The 13227-nt window shown below is 41.5% G+C and overlaps 1 protein-coding gene across 1 annotated transcript in view; it reads left to right on the top strand.

Moving 5' to 3' along the window:
• LOC115644935 (sodium-dependent neutral amino acid transporter B(0)AT3-like) overlaps positions 1 to 13227 on the top strand; it is a 59727-nt gene that overhangs the window by 31369 nt on the left and 15131 nt on the right. Inside the window, exons 4-6 of the mRNA XM_030549371.1 lie at positions 1327 to 1508; positions 1807 to 1917; positions 11862 to 11974. Coding sequence (XP_030405231.1) covers positions 1327 to 1508; positions 1807 to 1917; positions 11862 to 11974 — 406 coding nt within the window. The remainder of the gene's footprint in view (positions 1 to 1326; positions 1509 to 1806; positions 1918 to 11861; positions 11975 to 13227) is intronic.

Below are 13227 nucleotides of genomic sequence, written 5' to 3'. Positions count from 1 at the left end.
TACTATGACCCCCAGATCCCTTTCTTCAGTACTCCTTCCTAGAAAGTCATTTCCCATTGTGTATGTGCACAACTGATTGTTCCTTCCTAAGTGGAGTACTTTGCATTTGTCCTTATTGAATTTGAGGAGGTTGTGAAGGCTAGGACTATAACAGGGTTTAAAAAGGAACTAGATAAATTCATAGAGGTTAAGTTCATTAATGGCTGTTAGCCAGGATCGGTAAGGAATGGTGTCCCTAGCCTCTGTTTGTCAGAGGGTGAAGATGGATGACAGGGGAGAGATCACTTGATCATTACCTGTTAGGTTCACTCCCTCTGGGGCATCTGGCATTGGCCACTATCGGTAGACAGAATACTAGGCTGGATGGACCTTTGGTGTGACCCAGTATGGCCATTCTTATGTTCTGTATCTTAGGTGAATGCTCTAGCCCCTTGGGGGGAATGGGTGAATGCACATGCCATCATGTCCTTCTCCTATCTTGTCAATTTAGCTCTTCATTTCCTGTGTTTTCATACACACACAAGCCCCACAATAAAAATGTTTCATTCCATTTTAAAAAAAATTGTCAACACTTCCAATTTGCAAAACATTCTGAATCTCAGTTTTGCTCAAACCAATTTTTTTTTCATTTTTGGAACTGCCAATGAACCACAAAATCAGTTATTTGCCCAGCTCTATTCCACAGGACTGACCTCTGGTAAAAAAACTCTGGAGAATATCAGTTGTTTGTGGACCACAGTTTGGATACTGCTGCCATAGCTAAGACTGCTGACTTGGAAACTGAATAAAAGATGTCACACATTGTGTGCTGCTGAATATTGGGTCCCACGGCTCCAACTCTGGCTTTCATAAAGTGGGCCGAAAGTGGTTTTCAGCTGAGGAGTCCCTCAATATAAGGGAATTCACCAGAGGAAGGATGACCAGCATTCTGTGTCCTCTTCACAGCCCTTGCATAGGATGATATACTGGGACGTGGGCATAGCCTCCTCTGCACTCTGTCAATCCCTAGCTGCTGCAACAGCCGATTGGGCAGGCATTGTTGCCATGTGCAATTTAGAATAGTTTCTCCAGGCTGCTTAAAACTGGTCCCATAGGGTGACTGTAAAAATGATGTAAGGCCCCCCTTCTGTATACTACCCAGATGAAGATTTCAGTCCTTGATCATTTAGTCTTGACTAATATTTTAAGTTTCCAGAATAGCTGCCTTTCTTCACTAATACAGAATGTTGCTTCATAATTATTGTTCCCACAGTGCATGGGAAATGAGATATTGTTTAAATTTCACACTTGCCAGTTTAGTAATACTTGTCATACTTTTCTTTTCAGGATACATTGAAGAATGCCATGAAAGTACTGCAGTAAATTACTTCTGGTACAGGAGAGCTTTAAACATAGCCTCTGATATCACTGACAGTGGCAACTTACAATGGTGGTTAGTTTTGTGCTTGGCCATTTGCTGGGCAATTGTGTACCTATGTACCATTCGAGGAATTGAATCCACAGGAAAGGTGAGGAAATAGAGAGAAGACCATTTAGAAAAGTTGACTTGCTGCTCTGTCTCTTGTCCTTAAAGTATAGATTTCATCTTCAGGGGAAATGCAAAAACAAGTATGTTCTTTCAAACCCTAATTCTTAGCGTAGATATCTGCAAATGTATTTTAGGGAGGGATTTTATAACAAAACAAATTCTAACTGGTCATTCTGCTTCCTGAAAAAAACATTTAGAATATGCTGTACTAGAATGAGATGTTGTAGTAACTAAAATAACCTCTATTCTCTGTCTCGCTTTTCTTATTTCCCTATTAGGCTATTTATGTAACAGCCATATTTCCTTATCTGGTCCTAACTATATTCCTTATTCGTGGACTCACTCTACCAGGAGCCACTGAAGGTTTAGTTTACTTCTTCACTCCTAATGTAAGTATCAATGTTGGGTGTATTCAAAAGCATAATTTTTTCTAGTTATACTGGCCATCTAGCTTTTAAATATCACTTTTCCAAAAACTTCCTATCCAGTACTAAGGTTCTTTTCAGTCATAGTATTTGTAGTTATATGAATATATCTTAGATTGTGGTAAGAGTGAAAGGAGTACTAAATCATTTTTTACTAAGCATTTTCCCATACTTTATGATACAGTATATGCTTAGGTGGAAGCATACTATGAAGGCATCATTAGTGACACCAAAGTTAAAGTGGAATTGAGTTTTGCACTTAAAGGACTGATTCAGCTTCTTATGAAAAACGTGTATCCTTCTGAAAATTACAGTACTTACTAGTAAAAAAAAATCTTTGGAGATTTTAAAAATAATTCATTTTAGGAATAAACACTTGATTTTTTTTTTAAGATTAATGGTAATCTCCCTCCCCTTATTCTTCATAATTCAAAGCTTCTTCAGCAGAGCCTGAAAGAATCAGGATTTATTATGAAGAACTGTTCTATTTCAAAATGATTGCCATCTCCCATTGTTCTCAATAGGACTGAAAGCACAGCTCCCCTCATTTGTAGCCATTTTCAGAAGGCTACTTAGCTTGTAATTGCTTTTTTCGAGGGGAGGGGAGAAGGCAGGAAGTGTAGCTATACAGTGAAGCTGAGGCAAAGACACTGAAGGAGGAGGAGGGTTGGAGCAAACAGCAAATCAGCACAGGGTAGAGAAAGTCAGAACTCTCTACAGATTTTGCCTGGAAAGTCCACAGGTCCCTGCTTAGCTACTTTTGCTTCTGCTAGCTGGAGTCTCTGGCTGGCTTCTCTCTACCTTTCTCCCCAAATGCCACATGATGTGGGAGGAGAGGAGCGGCACCACCTGGACCCTAGTACCTCCGGAGTGTGTATAGGTCTCCCCATCACTGTTCTAGGACCAGGGAAGGAGTGGCCCAGCTGGGCACCATTTTACCACCATCCCTTACTGCTGCAGTCCCTGCTTTGGATGTTTCTGTTCTCACGTATCCCAAGTGAGTGCCCTAATCACTGGGATATTGGGTATTCTGAACATACACACCAACCAGTCCCCCAAATCCCCAGCTGGCTCACCCCAGCTGTATTTTGTGTGGATTAGGCATACTCAGAGGATGCCTACCAGATCGGGCCACAAAGGCAAGATAGGCAGGAGAAAGCCTAGTTTGAAATCACATTGGGGTAAGGCTTCTTGCAGATTATCTAGCTGTGGGAAAGTGTCAGGATTTTGGCAATTTTGTGTATTCCCAGTGGGGGGAAATTGGGATTAGGTGCTGAGGGTTAGGCAGTAGCAGAACAATGGTTTTGTGAATGTCAGGCATCGAAGGCTATTATTTAGGAACCATTAAGTCCCTTTGTGTCCCACAGTGTCTCTGGCTCCTCCTAGCATAGTGGGCCACCATCTTCCCTCTGGGCAGTTATGGCTTCAATCCCCATTGAGAAAAATGAAAAGGGGGCAGCAGTTTGTGAAAAATAAACTCATATATAATAAATAAATGGAATGATTTATTAATAATTAATAAATAAATGAAAAACAAATGGCAAAAAGTGACCATTAATCCTAAATATCTTTTCAAAAGCTACCCATTGCATCAGATCTACTCCACAGGTAGGCCAGGAGGGGGTACCTAGGCTGTATGTGTGTATATGCAGGGTCACATAAAGAGGTCCAAGAAGAAGGGTGAATTTGGAGGAGGTGCGCATGGGGTAATACAGGGAGGTGTGAGAGGAAGGGGAACTTTGGAGGACAGAAGGGAGGGTGAAACTGGTGTACACTTTGGCTATTTTCTTCTGCTCTAGCTAAGAAGGCAGTTGAAAAATCAAGTTTTAACTGATCTATATGCTTGGAGCTGCTCCATGGTAAGGTAAAGCACCTAGAGCATACCAGTAAATCTAGCCATAAAAGTTAAAATTAAGAAAGTGATTTAAGGTTGATACTTCATATCTTCAAATCATTAAACCACCACATGGTGACATTGTTTCTTCAATATTCATGTATGAAATTTTATTTTATAAAGAAAGGACACTCATAGGCAAAAACTGTTAAGATGTCGTTAAGGTGGAGCGTACTGTTTAGCAATTTAGGGTAAACTACATTACAGGGATGTTCCAACTATCCTAGAACCAAGATTATAAACATCAGTGGGTTTTGGACTAGGTCTTTAAATATTACACGAAGTATTTTAAATTCATGTCAGCAGAGGAGTATGAGAACAATGGCACTTCAGTATCTCTCCTACAGCTAAATAAGAATGCTTCTTTATAAAATTGGTTAACAGAGGTCTTGAAAATCTGTTCAGATCAGTAGTTTGGTGGACAAAAACCTATTGAATTGACCTTCACTGTCTTAATAGCTAAAATAACTATTATAAAATTTTGTTCTGCAAGATGTATCTAATTCTTAATATTTTCTAAAAGGTTTCAAATTCTATTTACATAAAAATATAATTACAGTATTGTAACAAGGTGCACTCACCTCTCACAAGCACCCCGTCTCAGTGAGTGTGCCTGCATACTCTCAGTTTGTGGTGTGTCTTCAGTGACTCAGCCCTCCAGCCAAGTCTGTCTTCCGAGGTGCATATCCAACAGGGGCCTCTCTCGGAGCCCTCTGTAACATCTCTCTCAAGTTGTCCCTCTCCAGAATAGAGCGGTGCCCCAGGCCTCCTTCCCTGGAGGCAGTGTCCTCACCCTCTCAAGGCCTTTCTGGCTTCCGCTAGGCCACTACAGTTCCCCTTCTGGGGTGCCTCAAAGTTCAGGCCACTTTCCCAGTGGCTGGGGTAGGAGGGAACCCAGGCCCACCCTCTACTCCAGGTCCCAATAAATAGCAGACGTGCTATGTCCCTTTATCTAAGCTATACTGCTGCTCTAATTCCCTGGGCCACTTCCCCATGGCTCCAGCACATTCTTCACCCTTACCTCAGGGCCTTGTCCTGATGAAGTCCCAGCAGCCAACTCAGAGCTCCTTCTTGCTGTCCCTGGCTTTCAGCAGCACTGCCCTGTCCAAGGTCCTGTAGTTCCCTCAGCCAGCCAGAGATGCCATCCACTCTCTTCCAAGCAAGGGACTGGACTCATACTGGCCCTGCAGTGCTTCTTACACTAGCCTGCTGGGTCCCGATTGACTGCGTCCCATACAGCCACTCTAGGCAGCTTGGGGGACCGCTCTACTGTCCTTTTCTGGGGTGGGATGTGGCAGGGGGCATCAGGACCTAGTCCACCCAGTCACAAGCACATTAAACCTTAGACTGCAGTTGTACATACTCCAAAAGGAAATAACATATAGCTCAGGTTATAAGGTGAAAATAATAGAAACAACTTTTGAGGTTTCACCTTGTTAGTTTCTAGGGGAATTAAATTGCATTAAATACCAGACTGCCTTCTAGATGGTTTCAAATATGATTTGTAAGATGCTATATTTTATAAATACTTAGTTTATAAATTGAACAATCAGATTTTAAAATGAATGAATCTAACATTTCAATTATGCTTTCAAAGCAAAGTTGAAAGTGTTGAATACTAATTTTATAAATATATGTTCTTGATTCTTTTAAAATATAATTCATATAAATTAAAGGTTTACTCCTGCAGCTGCTCCCTCTGTCCTACTCCCATTGACTTAATTGAGAGTATTACCACACTACATCTGGTGCTATGAGAGCGCGTTCTCTCATCGGCATAATTACTCCACCTCCACAAGAGATGGCAGCTATGTCAGCAGGAGAGTGTCTCCCACCAGCATAGCATGGTGTGGACAGCGCTTAAATTGATGTAACTTACGTCTTTTTCACACCCGAGTGACGTAAGTTACAGCGACTTAAGTGGTAGTGTAGACCAGTCCTCAGAGTTCTGTGTATACCACATCTGTAGGCCTATGATGGATCTATTAAGTTTTTACTGTAGGGACTTGGCAATGCCTTAATCATGTCTCTACTATGGTACTTCAGTTTCCCTTCATTTGGGGTAGTTGCGTGATTCTGATGCAGTTTAGCTTTCCACCCAAACCATAAAGTCTTTCCTTTCTAGAGCAACAAAAAGTACAGAAGAAACAAAATACATTCCTTTCCCCTCCCCAGCCATAATCTTCTTCCAGGAACATATGTTCTCCCTCTGCCTGCTACCTTCATTCAGAGGAGCGAGGGGTGCAGTATTGCTAACCCCAAAGCTAAAAAAATAATGACTCTGTTTAGGTCTCTTGACTATTCAATGCTTCCTGCTTACACACTGGGTGAGTGAGACAATTAGTGTTGCCAGCACTCCCATATGTATTAAAGTGATTTTGACCCCCTACTGCATGATATCTCATTCACTCATCTGCCCATCAATCAATTTTGCACCCCACCCAACTTCACCTCTGCTCCTTCTGTAGTTGCTGGGGCTCTTCATCCCTCTCTTCTAGGCTAGCGAGGGCTGCAGCAGGGTCGTCTTCTCCTTTCCAGCCTGGGGGCGGGCAACTCCAAGGGCCCGTCACCCCCCATCAGTCTTTTACCAAACCTGGTGTTGCAGGAGGAGAAAGGGGAGCAGAGCTTCCCTGAACTCATGGGCTCTTTCTGCTCCCTCCTCCCCTCTGTGAGAGAGGTGTCTACTCCTGTGGGTAGGAGGGAGAGCCCTTGCTGCACCAACGCTGATTGGCTGCTATGTCTCAGGAGCGGGGGGGTAGTGGGAAAAACTGCCAGTCAAAAGGGGATTTCCCACAGTCAGAGTAGGGTGACCATCCATCCCCAATTGAGTGGGACAATCCCAAAATACAGAGTTCAAGTCCTGGTCCTGGACTGAATGACTCAGATAGCATTTGTCCCGGATTCCTTGCGGTGCTGCTCCCTGCCTGCCCAAGGCTCAGGACTGGCACCAGTCTCATCACAGTGGTGGTGGAGGAGGTGTGAGCTGGGCCTTATCTCCCCTCTCCCCCCAGGAGGCCCCACTCCTGCTTCTCCTCTTCACCCCAAGCCCCACCCCCTCGCCAGGTCAGAAGTGAGAGCTGGGCCATGGTAAGAGATGCCCAGAGAGCCCTGGCCGCTATGGGGTGCCCTGAACCCTCTGCCTGCCCTTGGGGGGTTGGGGACACAGGTTGGAGACTGCTCTTGGGCACCCCAGCCCCTCACCCAGGGCAAGTGGAGGATCCAGGGCTCCCCACAGAGGCCCAGACTCCTTGGATGGCTCTTACAATGGCCTGGCTCCAGATTCCGTCTTGGTCAGGGGGCAGAGTCTCTGTCTGCACGTGTCCTGCTTTTGCCTTTTGAAAAGGTGGTCACCCTAGTCAGAGCTGAAATTTGCAAGAGGGCTGGAGCTTTTCCTATCATCCGAGACTGGCTTCTGCACCAGCCAAACTCATGTGACTCACAAGAAACACAAGAGTTATCAACACTGGAAGTGCGGCTTTGTCCCTCTCTTTCAGGAAGCCCTGGTCTGGGACCCCTCAATAAAAGCAGGTATGCACAGCAAGCCTCTGGCTCACACCAATTCTCTCCTTCCAGGCCCTAACCTGCTACTTCCACCACAAGTTTAAATCTTTACCACTTGTGATCAGGATCACCTTTCTTGATGTAAGGGTAATATCAATAGTCATTTGTCCTGCCTCTTTGGATTCCTTTTCAGGTCTCAAACATCTTATCCTCCTCTTGAGTTCCTGCCCATTTAGGCCTGCTCCCTGGCCCTTCACCAGTACTCTTAATGGATATTTCTACTCCAGATCTTGCTTCATCTCTAATGTCTTCTTCCTCTGAATGGAGCCTAACAGGTATGGGTTTCCCTGGCCTCTCGCTGTACTGAAGGAAGGTTGTGCCTTATATTTCCTGGAACTCCTTCTCATCCTGTCTTGATACAGCTTACAATTCCCAAGGTTCCCCTGGGACCTAGAGCTCCCATATTGCAATTTTGTGTGCTAAACCAAGACCAGGGCTCTTTTTGGGTTATAGCTTCCCTTAAGGGTCAATGTGACAAGACTAACAAATATATTTGGGCATAAACTTTTGTGGGCTAAAGCCACTTCATCAGATGCATGCAGTGGAAAATACAGTAGGAAGATATATATATCAGAAAATATGAAAAAATGGGTGTTGCCATACCAACTCTAATGAGACTAATCAATTAAAGTAGGCTATTATTCAAGCCTAATTTAATGGTGTCCAGTTTGCAAATTAATTCCAATTCTGCAGTTTCTCATTGGAGTCTGTTTTTGAAGTTTTTTTTGTTGAAGAATTGTGACTTTTAGGTCTGTAATTGAGTGAACATGGCAGTTGAAGTGTTCTCCGACTGGTTTTTGAATGTTATAATTCTTGATGTCTGATTTGTGTCCATTTATTCTTTTGCATAGAGACTGGTTTGGCCAATCTACATGGCAGAGGGGCATTGCTGGCATATGATGGCATATATCACGTTGGTAGATGTGCAGGTGAATGAGCCTCTGATGGTGTGGCTGATGTGATTAGGTCCTATGATGGTGTCTCTTGAATAGATATGTGGACAGATTTGGCAACGGGCTTTGTTGCAAGGATAGGTTCCTGGATTAGTGTTGCTGGTGAGTATTTGCTTCAGGTTAGGGGGCTGTCTGTAAGCGAGGGCTGGGCTGTCTCCCAAGATTTGTGAGAGTGAGGGATCGTCCTTCAGGATAGGATGTCGATCCTTGATGAAGGTACTTCTAGACTGAGATCAAGTGCTCTCTTAACCTTCTCTTTGATAAATAGATTGAACTCCTTAAATCATTCTTAGGTCTACTCTCTGAACTGTCTCCAGTTTTTCAACATCCTTGTAAAAATGTTAACACAAGAAGCGGTCACTCTATTCCAATAGAGGGTCTCACTGGTGCCAAATACAATGGTAATAATCTTAATACTCCTGCTCAATATTCCCCTGTTTATACATCTAAAGATCACCTTATATCCCCCTGACAATAGCACTGCACTGATAAGAGTCAAGACTGACATGAGCAAAGTCCTTTTCTGTGTCACTTTTTTATAGGATGCAGTCCCCTATCTTGTAAATATGGCCTACATTCTTTCTTTCCTAGATGTATAACCTTGCATCTGGCTTTATTAAAATGTACATTTGATTGCACCCTATTTACCAAGCAATCTGTATCATATTGTATTAGAGACCTATTGTGATGTTTCTCAAGCCACGTGGGGCTGAGTCACTTTGTTACCACCTGCCTCCAGTGAGAGGGATTCTTGCCTGTGCCAGCTGATGGTTAGCTCCCTAACACAAACAGCCCTTCCTTTGCCTTGAAGGTTGAAAATAGATGCACCCCCAGGCCCTGAGTCCCTTCGAAGTGTCCCCATGTGGTATCTAGCCCTGATCACTGATTATCCATAGAAATCCCAGATCTTCTGTTCCCAAAGGAAAATGTACCAAAGTTTACCCATTTTACCTTAGATCACCACTTCTGTATCACACATACTAGTTGAGTTCAATTACAGTAAAACAAAAGGAAATTTATTTAAGAAAAAAATAGAGATTAAAATAGAAAAGTGTGAGTGATGTTTCTTACACACACAAAAATCATAAAACATGTACTAGAGTGTACAATTAATAGCTACTTTTACTATCTAATAAAGTAGATTGTCACCCCAAAGTTCAGTTTCTTACAGTGCTTGCCAGCTCCAAGGAGCTAGGGCCAGTCTTCCATGAAGCACCCCTGCTTATCAAGATACTTCCATAGTGAATGGATGCAGAGTATCTTTCCCTACCACCACATATACTGAATGAGTCTGTTGTCTTTATTAAGACAAGATAGTCCCCTTGCTGTTATATAATTCCTTGTCACTTCTGAGTGGTTTTGAATGTTTATAGATGAGGCTAAGATTTAGTCATGGGTATTTATAGTAATATGGACAGGCCATGGGCCATAAACAAAAATGCATGGCCTGTGACCTGTCCATGATTTGTACTATAAATACCCTGATTAAATTTTAGGTGCTGCAGGTGTTCTGAAGGGAAGGGGTGTTCTGATGGACTCTACTGCTGCTGGGCGGGGGCAGCCCAGGGCCACTCCCAGGGGCCCCAACACTGCTGCTCCAGGGGAGGGGGTAGCCTAGGGGCCCTGCTGCTTCCACTCCAGGGGAGGGGGTTGGACAGTGGCTGGTGTGGCTGGCCCCAGGGCTGCCCCAGGGGCTCGGGTGGCCCTGGGGTCAGCCGCACCAGCGTCTGCAGGAAGTCCCAGAAAACGTCACAGAATCGGTGACTTCCATGAAAGACTCACAGCCTTATTTATAGTTTGTCTTTGGTGGTTTCCATTGATTTCTGGGTTGGTGCAAAGGTAGATACTACCTTATCAACCAAGGAAAGATGACAACTACCTCCTATTTGAATGGGCCATCTCTGATATATTATTCCCCAATGATTGACTTTCACGCAAAGACTATAAGGGCACAGTTTTTCAATATAGTTACATTATTCCTTAAATATTACCCAGACATACATCTGCTATAAGTGAATAGTGATATGCTACAAGCTTTTAGTACAGACCTCACATGCTAGCCTTTATGGATAAATACCATGAAAGCAGTGTATTAAGTGTAGTGAGTTTGTCAAGTCTGAGACAGGAGTTGCCTGTAAAGAACCGTGAACTCTTTGCTAGTTGACACCAATGTGCTTCTGTTTATACATCCAAGGATACACTCACTCTTTTTGCCACATTATCACACTATTCAGCTCTGAGGATGAGAAAACAAACATCTAGCAGATGTTAGTCACACATACTGCACAAAGGTGGTCAGATATTAGGATGAACACAGTATAAGAATCTGAATATAACAGTTGCTTGTCCATTGTGACTCCTAAATCCTTTTCAAATCTCTGATTTCCAGGATATAGTCTTCCATTTTGTAGGTGTGGCCTGCATTCTTTGATCTTAGGTGCATGGGCTTGCCTCTGGCTGCCTTAAAATGCATTTTGTTTCAATTGGCCCATCCTACCAAAAGACCCAGATCACTTTTTATAGTTGCCATATCATCATTTACCACCCTGCCAATCTTTGTGTTATCTCCAAATTTTACCCAGCAGTGATGTTACATTTACTTTCAGATAATTGATGAAAATATTGACTAGCATCAGGCATAGATCTGAGCCCTTTTAAATATTGACACAGCATTTGTTTTCTTGCCTTCTGGAACTTCCTTACTATTCCAAGATCTACTAAAAATTATCACCAGTGAGCCAAAGAGTTCTCTGGCAAACTGTTTTAAAACTCCACAGTGCAAGTTATGTGGCTTTTCTGATTTTAAAATGTTTGACTTCACTAGATACTCTTTAACATCTTCCATAGTTATTGCTGGAATAGAAAAGTATATCATCATTGTATGATATAATTAGATCACTCAGCTTTTTCCAAATACAGAACAAATATGTACATACATTTATTATATTTGACAGTTTTAGCATCTTCATCTAGTAATGAACTTATATCAGTGTTCAGATTCCTTTCCCAACATACATTTTAAAAAATTCTTGTTGTAATATGAAGACTTTGTCTGTTAGCATCCCCTTGCAGTGGGATGAGGAGCTACAACATCCCATCTCCATCCCCCTTATGCCGCCACATTTGATTCAGTATTTGTCAAGTCCTTGTTATGGTCCAGAGCTGTGGCCATGTTCTTAATAGTCTCTGCCCTCCAGGAAAAAATATTAGCCAAAGTTTAATATGTCCATGTAAAGTGTCATTCAGAAAAATTGTTATATCATAAAATAGATCAATACTACAATTAGTTTTTGGAGTGAGATCTTAAAAGTTAACAAATTTCAGAATTCCCACATAATGGGCCTCCAAATTATGCTGCTTTATTGGTATATTTTGGCATTCACTTTCATTTTTCAGCACACTTAAGTAGGGCCACAATTCATGAACTACGAGAACAAAGAAAAAGACAACTGAAAGTTTGAAAGCAAGTCTAATACTCATATTCATTGCAATTGTTTCAGATGAACATTCTCAAAAATCCCCGTGTATGGCTTGATGCAGCCACCCAGATATTTTTCTCTCTCTCCTTGGCTTTTGGAGGACTTATAGCATTCTCAAGCTACAACTCACCAAAGTAAGTTTGGCTACGACTTTCACAGATTAGATTAACCATTTGTTGCATATTCTTCTGACTGTCAAAACCAGCATTTATTTGTGATACTTGTAAAGTATCTTATCAAAGTTTGATCTTACAATGGCTAAACTATGTTCACACTATAAATGTGTATTTTAAATAGATTAGAAAGAAAAAATTACTCATTTTAAACCTGAAGGGAAAAAAGAAGACTATTTCCCAAATATCACTATTTGCAAGAATATTATGAATATTATTTCGTATTGAAACTGAGCATAATTTCATTTCAGGACTTACATTTTGTGATTTTCCTGTGAGTAAAATTATATACACAAACACACACACACACACACACACACATATATTAGGGCTGTTGATTAATCACAGTTAACTCACGTGATTAATTCAAAATTTAATTGTGATTAAAAAATTAATCATGATTAATCACAGTTTTAATCACATTGTTAAACAATAGAATACCAATTGAAATTTATTAAATATTTTTGGATGTTTTTCTACATTTTCAAATATATTGATTTCAATTACAATACAGAATACAAAATGTACACTGCTCACTTTATATTATTTTTATTACAAATATTTGCACTGTAAAAATGATAAACAAAAGAAACAGTATTTTTCAGTTCACCTCATGTAAGTACTATAGTGCAATCTCTTTATCATGAAAGTGCAACTTACAGTCGTAGATTTTTTTGTTACATAATTGCACTTAAAACAATGCAAGATTTTAGAGCCTAGAAGTCCACTCAGTCCTACTTCTTGTTCAGCCAATCTCTAAGACAAACAAGTTTGTTTACATTTACAGGAGATAATGCTGCCCACTTATTTACAATGTCACCAGAAAGTGAGAACAGGTGTTTGCATGGGACTTTTGTGACTGGCATTTCTAAGTATTCACTTGCCAGATATGCTAAACATTGATATGCTCCTTCATGCTTCGGCCACCGTTCCAGAGGACATGCTTCCATGATGATGATGCTCGTTAAAAAAATAATTCATCAATTAAATTTGTGACTGAACTTCTTGGGGGAGAACTGTATGTCTCTGGCTCTATTTTATCTACATTCTGCAATATATTTCACATTATAGTAATCTCAGATGATGACTCAGCACATGTTCATTTTAAGAACACTTTCGCTGCATATTTGACAAAATGCAAAGAAGATAGCAATGTGAGATTTCTAAAGATAGCTACAGCATTTGGCCCAAGGCTGAAGAATCTGAAGTGCCTT

Source organism: Gopherus evgoodei, chromosome 2 (assembly GCF_007399415.2).
Source record: "Gopherus evgoodei ecotype Sinaloan lineage chromosome 2, rGopEvg1_v1.p, whole genome shotgun sequence".
Lineage (NCBI taxonomy): Eukaryota > Metazoa > Chordata > Testudines > Testudinidae > Gopherus > Gopherus evgoodei.
This window is presented reverse-complemented; position numbering and strand designations above follow the sequence as displayed.